This window comes from Gobius niger (assembly GCF_951799975.1).
Source record: "Gobius niger genome assembly, chromosome: 17".
Taxonomy (NCBI): Eukaryota; Metazoa; Chordata; class Actinopteri; order Gobiiformes; family Gobiidae; genus Gobius; species Gobius niger.
The window spans coordinates 26,954,966-26,961,695 of record NC_136868.1 but is presented as its reverse complement, the minus strand read 5'-3'; the positions used below and the strand labels follow the sequence as shown (position 1 = coordinate 26,961,695).

Below are 6,730 nucleotides of genomic sequence, written 5' to 3'. Positions count from 1 at the left end.
ATCACAGTAAAATTGTTCAGCCTTGACTCACGTTGACAAGGGATTTCCTCTATTAACTTTTGAAATCTCAGATACCAGAGTGAAAAGGTTAAAAGGTGCCTACACATTCATTTCAATGGTCTGTGTAACCAGCATTATAATCCTTTAATCAGCACGTTAGTTTCACTCAAATATATCTAATCCGTCTCAAATATCATGCTGTGTAGGTGGAGGTGGCTATCTTTTACTGCAGCACACCTTTTGAATATTTTATGAATGAACTTTGTCCTGGTTTCCATACCCTCTCTCACAGTGTTTTCTGCTTCATTTATCCATGCATTGAGGACTATACAGTACTACGTTTCAGCTTTTGCTTTGAGGAAAATGACTATAATTGACCTAAATCTAATTACAGTCATTTCACAGAGGCTTTTGCATGCATTGTTGGTGATCTCTATTTTCCTCCATTTAAAGCAATAATTAGACTGTGTATTTAGCTAATTTTATTACGTTTGTATACGTGTATTAAATCAAATTATTAGTCTGACTTATATATTTTCTTTATGTAATCACAAAAAGTATTATGATTTGGATTTATTGTACGTTTTACAACTGAAAACAGTTACAGTTACAAATTTCCAGCTGTTATATCCGTTATGCACTGGCCTCCATGATCAATTCATTTGCACTACAAGTTAGAAATTATACCATTTCCATTTCTTTGTAATCTCCCCAAAATCTGTGCAAAATAAATAACTTCCTGTTTTGTTTTGGATGCTCCAAGCCATTATTTGATCTATTATGTCATCTTGCCCATATCCGGAGTCCATATTTGGATACCCGGACCCCCCTTTTGTGACATCATCCAATTTGTTTCAGAGGGGGAACTGGAGCGTGGCAGCTGGACTTCAGCAACACAAAAGTTCACCAATTAGCAGAGGCGTACAAACAAGTAGCAAGAACCCAAACGTCATGATCTGTGGGCGGAATCAGGTGCTGTGGTCCATGGTAAACACCGAGATAAACACTAGCTGGAGTGGACAGGAAGTGGTGAGTCAGCTCATCGCACAATAAGCCGAGATATGGGGGTATGACTTTAGGAAGCATGATTAATTTGTTTGCATTTGCCGTGCCCAAAGATAAAGGTGAGGATTAAGAAATAAACTAAAGTCACACTGTGGAACATTCCGGGTTATACAGTATGTGTTTGCTTTGTCACAAGATCACTCTCACTTCAGAGCTCGAATGCTTGTGGTCGCCACTGCTCCTGAGAGGCTGCCCTGAGGGTCTGGTTGAAGGATTGGTCTAATGCAGATGAGGGACAATATAAGACAACAAACAAACAGAAACCAAAAATGCTATTTTATAATGCGTTAAATGAAATTTAGGATTTTGATATTTTGATTCAAAGCAAATCAGAGATCTCTCTCCCAACAAAGTTACGTGTCAGGTGTGTGAGAGGAAAGCCAGAACAAAATCACCCGCCAATGAGATCACACACATATATGAATTTTAAAAAGTGATAGTTTGTAAGATTGCAAAATGAGGAGAAAAAGACCAAAATTTCCCCACCTAATTGGACCAAAGGAAAGCTTGTCTCATTGGTCAAAGTTTTGCCATCAGGGATTCTGATTAGAAAAGTAATGTATATTACTTACATTACATCAAAGTGCAGGCCCAGGGTCAACCCAGGTCAATTATACACATTTTATTAAATCAGTACAACATTTAAACTTACAGACTATCACTTTAAAGCCTTTTATTTTGTTTTGTTTAAATGAGGCCTAAATATTAGGGCTGGAACAAAACATCGGATCGGATTTGGATCACAATATTTTGTGCTGCAATACCAAGCATCGACACTTTATCAAGTATCGCAGTACTTTCAATACTTGTGTTTGGAGGTGTTTTTGTGTTCATTCACTTTTCGATCTTAACACTTCAATAGCTGTCAAATGGCATTGAGTTTATAAACTTTAGACACATGACAGTTTTCTTTTTATACATTTTAAGGTAAACATATAACAAATCATAATCATTTATTGTATCGCAATACATATCGGATCGGCCCCTGAGTATCGTGATACGCATCGGATCGTGACAAAAGTGGATCATCCCAGCCCTACTAAATATAGACAATTCCAATACATTTGAACTGTTATTTAACCTTACACAGTCATCTTTTCTGCCTTTTATTGTGTGTATGTCCTCTACTAAATACGGCCCTCTCTAATGGTTTTGTGTTTATTCCTGGCTCACACACTAATGACTCATCTTTGAGTCTAATTACAGTAACCCTGCAGAACCTCCTGACCTCCCATTTCACTTACTTTGCTTTGATACACCTACTATTACCAGATCCTGATACCTTCTCATGTGGCACGCAAATGCTGTGAAAAATATACCTACTGGCAGCCACTGCCAGTCTGGGTCATCCTATACAAGTTCGGGCATCATTGGGGAAACCTCTCACAAGTGTTTTGATTTACTGTAGACACGCTATTGTGAGATGTTGGGAAGCTAGAGGCTAAAAAGGCGTAGCCAGACGAGATGCAGGCACGGGTATATCCTGGAGAGGAATGAGGTAGCGTGTCACACTTCAGAAGAGCGTGGGGTAATTAAGGAAACCCTTTGCAGGCGATACACTGCAGGGCTATGGGAGTCTGCTTCCACGATATTTAGCTAAGAGGAGACATGTCTGAAGATTCTATGACCAGCAACCAAAGGCAAAGTGCATTTTTGTTTGAACAGCTTGCTTTATAAAATGTAATAAAGTCAATTCATGTTATTTTTAGCCCCTATTCTCCTCTGTAGTCTCACCAAAAGTTTAGATCATTGTATTTTGCAGTGTCCCGTGTGGTGCTGCATGCAAAAAGGAGCAGTCTATGACAGTAGAGCCGCCGTTTTAATCCTGTAAGAAGATTATCCTGATTAACATGAAGCTAAAGATCTCTGGTCTACACATCGACACAAGACTCCAAGGGGTTTGCTGTGCAGCAGTGTTGTTTCAACAAATAATGCACGCCTATCTAGCCAGCAAAATATTAATACTTTGAAACTTCTAGAGTTGTTCTGGACTTTAAAGGAACAGGCCACCATTTTGACATACTGAGAAATGTTCTTCCCTGGGCTTAGACGAGTTGATGTGTAACTGTCTGGTCTTTGTGCATTTGCTCAGTCACGCAAAAAAGACCAAAGATGTTGTTAGCATTTGCCCCCCCAGCATATTGCTATGGCTCCAAATGTGGTGAAGTTAGAAGGTACCAAGCACGGGCACGCACACAGACCAGACAGGTACATCTCAACTCATCTAAACTCAGGAGAGAACATATCTCAGTATGGAAAAACGGTGGCCCATTCCTTTAATCTAAGTGTGCCATTTAAAAAAAAAAAAATTCATCATTCTAAGATGCAACACAGAGGTTCATAGGAGTTACATTTCAACAAAACAGACATAAGGATATTGAGATTCGGGACTGAATCAGACATATTGGAGTCTAGATTTGTTAATATGATCTTTAATTACCTGAGAAACACAAAAGCAGATCATCTTCAGGTGGTTCTCAGCTTCATCTGCAGCTGTAGACTATTTGTTTTAATGTGATATGAGTTTATTCAATAATAAACTAACTTAGTGTTCTTCTGGTTTAGACATCCATCTAGCCGATTAGGAAAAGATAAATAATGACTGAATACGTAAATCTGACATGATGAACCATCTAAAGACGCCATCTATTTGCGTTGCTTTCTAAAAATAGTTCCTGATGCTGCTTTAACCATGAGTATTACATTGACTCAAAGCACTAGCAGAGGCACTGGTTGAGTGTGTGCACGTTTTCCTCTTAGTTTCAAAACACTGCTGTCCAAACAGAAAAGGTTTATCTACTTTACACTGACGTCAAAAAGATGTTTCATTCTTTTGCCCAGACTCTTACAAATTCTTTTTCCAGACCAGGCTCCGACAGCTCACGAGAAGAGGTCTGCAGATATCATGTTTCATATTTGGCCAATGTGCGCACTCACAATTATGCAAGTCGCTGTATCTGGACATTTCCAGTATGGTTCAAAGTATTGCACAATAGCTATGTGAAACATCAATGAATGCTCCTCCACAATGCTAAGAAAAATCATTTAATAAGTATTTTAAAGCTTTTATACAGTGTTTAATGTCTGTTTCTATCGCTGGTATTGCAGTTCTTGAGATTTCCAGTTGCTGCGATTTTGGCTTTTGTCTTGAATTGTGCAAAAAGTCTTTGGAACAACCGTATCTCTATGTACTAAAAGCCTACCCGCATGTTTACACAGACCTCTACATGAGGGCTGGGTTCACAAAATGGTTCTTTTCTTTCTCTCTTTCAATTTTTTTTTTTTTACAGAAACCTTAAGTGGGACAAAAACATGACATTCAAAGGATTCCTTCCTATTGCAATCAACTACACTTCTAGACAAGTGTTCAGGCTGGCCTCAAACAAGTGATCTTATGATTCCCATGATGCCCTTGAGCAACAAAACTGTTCCTTCAAGTATAATCTAAATAATGTTAGTATTATCACTCAACTTAATATAGCATAATTTACCGCTTTACTCTCAAAAACACAAGATCAACACAGACACACTGCACAGCCAGTAAATCACAAAGTAAATTCAACTTATACATATATACAGATAAAAAATAAAGCAGTTGATCCATTTCTTAATAGTACTTTAAACATTCAGGTTGTAGAGTGCTCTGCTCCTCTTGGTCCCAGTCACTGTATTCAAATGCTACCATACGTATGGGGTAAACAGGGTTATGTCCGGTCAGCCATGCTGTTATCTTCTTTCAATTTTTGTGGTTTCCCAGAACCATATCTGCCACAGCAACCGCCGTATCCTACACCGTGACGCCAGCCTGAAACGGACATGGATAACGCTCCACTAACTCTATACAGCAAGTGGACAATCCTCTATTGGTCTTTGGTATCTCTCAAAGCCCTTACAGTCTTCCGCCCCCCTTCCCAGAGTTCAATTCACTCGACGTCATTCTCCTCCTCATCTTCCACAGTTGGCAGTTCCTTTTCCGGCAACAGGCCATAGCTGTTGAGGAAAGCTTCGACATCAGTGGCAAAAAACTCCTGGTTTAGGTGCTGCGTGCATGCCAGGAAGTTGCCGATCAGTTCCCCGGCCTTGTACGCCAGCAGGGTGGGCAGCACCTCGTCGGAGAAGCGCTCTGACGCCCCGGAGGACACGGCGTCGATCCGGCAGAACTTCACTGTGGGGTACTCTGTGGCCAGGCAGTCCAGGCAGTGATTGAGGTCGTCACAGCTTTTGATGCCCACCTTGTAAATGTGGACCAACACTACGGTGCTGTGGTGCTCCTTCTCTATGACCTCCAGAAAGGCCTCGCCGCTGTCCAGCTCGTGCACGCCGATGAAGCGCGGCCCGATGCTGAGCTTCTCGTGCATCTCCTGCATGCAGCGTCGCCGGTACTTCTTCAGGCAGCCCTCGTCCTCCTCCTTCAGCAGCTCGTACTCCTGCACACTCATCTAGAAAGCAGAGGGAAGGGTTGAGGCTTGCACAAAACATCGCCAGATTATCGCTGTATTTCACGTGAAGCTACAATGTCCGGCAAAAGAGACACAACCAAAAAATCTAAAACATAGGATCATTTCAAAATGTGCAAAAGTTCAGTTCATGGTTTTCTTTGCCCTGTTTTGAGACAATTTGACGAAAAAAAGTCATGTCGTGCAGCTTGCATGGAACAATGACACGGCCTTTAAAAGCACTAAATTGTTCATCCTAAAGATCTGCCCTAAAACAGCTTTCTAGTTACAATTCCATGGCCCAACGGATGAAATCTCACATTACAGCTGTGAGTTCAACTCGGGTAAGACTTAAATGTTGAGCTTCCAGCTGCTGCAAGCATGACCCAACATGACTGTTACGGTGAATGACCAGCACAGGCTTATATCATGCAGAACATTTAAGCCAATTATTGATGCAGCAAGAAAGTACACAAACAACAAATATTTCAACCATTCACAGTATTGAAAACAAATCATAGTGGCCTTAAAACGTTCACCGTTCCTCCTTTGAAATATGACCAATTCCACGCTGTGGTGCAGGGGCCCGCGTACCTTTCTGTTCTGCTCGGCGATGGTGTCCCCGTCCCTGGCGCTGCTGGGGGACGACATCTGTCTGAGCAGCTCTCTCTTGGCCGGCGGGAGGTTGTCTTTGTCCATGCTCTCCAGCTTGAACCTCCTCCAGTCGTTGATCACACCCTTTGGCCCTGCGCAAAAACCAGCGTACAACGTACCCTCCGTTACACCATTCAGACCAGTATTTGATTTGATTATTGTCACAGTCAAAGCTCTGTATTATTTGTCACCTGTTTTGGTCGCAAAGTCTTCCATGTCGAGGAGTCGGTCAGACATTTTTCCTGACTTTAGATACCTGCGAACAAAAGAAAGTTGAACGTGTCATGGCTATTATGATATGGCAAAAATCTAAGAATCGCAGAACAATCATTGCACCATATAAGCGTTACCAGGGGAGCCAGAATTTACCCTCATCCCTCCTGACAATAGAACTATTATTATATTTATGTTAATAGAAGAGATCATTTTCTTTTGCTATAACCATCCTTCAGAATTACTGAAGAATTAATCGAATTTGCCCTCAAATGTTCAGCTTCCCAGATATTTGCAAGAACCAATTGAAACTTTATGTTGTAGGGTGTATAATCAAAGCAATGGCATTTCTTACCAGTATA

At 41.0% G+C, this 6,730-nt stretch overlaps 1 protein-coding gene across 1 annotated transcript; it reads right to left on the bottom strand.

Annotated features, from left to right (window-relative positions):
- Positions 1-4,726: 4,726 nt before the first annotated feature.
- pdcb (phosducin b) lies at positions 4,727-6,406 on the bottom strand. Its single transcript, XM_079574559.1, has 3 exons — positions 6,347-6,406; positions 6,096-6,247; positions 4,727-5,504 (listed from the first exon to the last, which is right to left on the bottom strand). Exons 1-3 carry the CDS (start codon positions 6,390-6,392, stop codon positions 4,989-4,991), a joined length of 714 nt encoding a protein of 237 aa, XP_079430685.1. The 5' UTR covers positions 6,393-6,406; the 3' UTR covers positions 4,727-4,988.
- Positions 6,407-6,730: the final 324 nt, after the last annotated feature.

What these genes read in the sequence shown, in the direction of transcription:
- pdcb (XM_079574559.1), bottom strand. Translation starts at nt 6,392, where the DNA reads ATGTCTGACCGACTCCTCGACATGGAAGACTTTGCGACCAAAACAG. An exon ending in AGACTTTGCGACCAAAACAG is followed by an intron (nt 6,248 to 6,346) that starts GTGACAAATAAT and finishes GTTTTTGCGCAG; the next exon opens with GGCCAAAGGGTGTGATCAAC. An exon ending in TCGCCGAGCAGAACAGAAAG is followed by an intron (nt 5,505 to 6,095) that starts GTACGCGGGCCC and finishes TCTGCTTTCTAG; the next exon opens with ATGAGTGTGCAGGAGTACGA.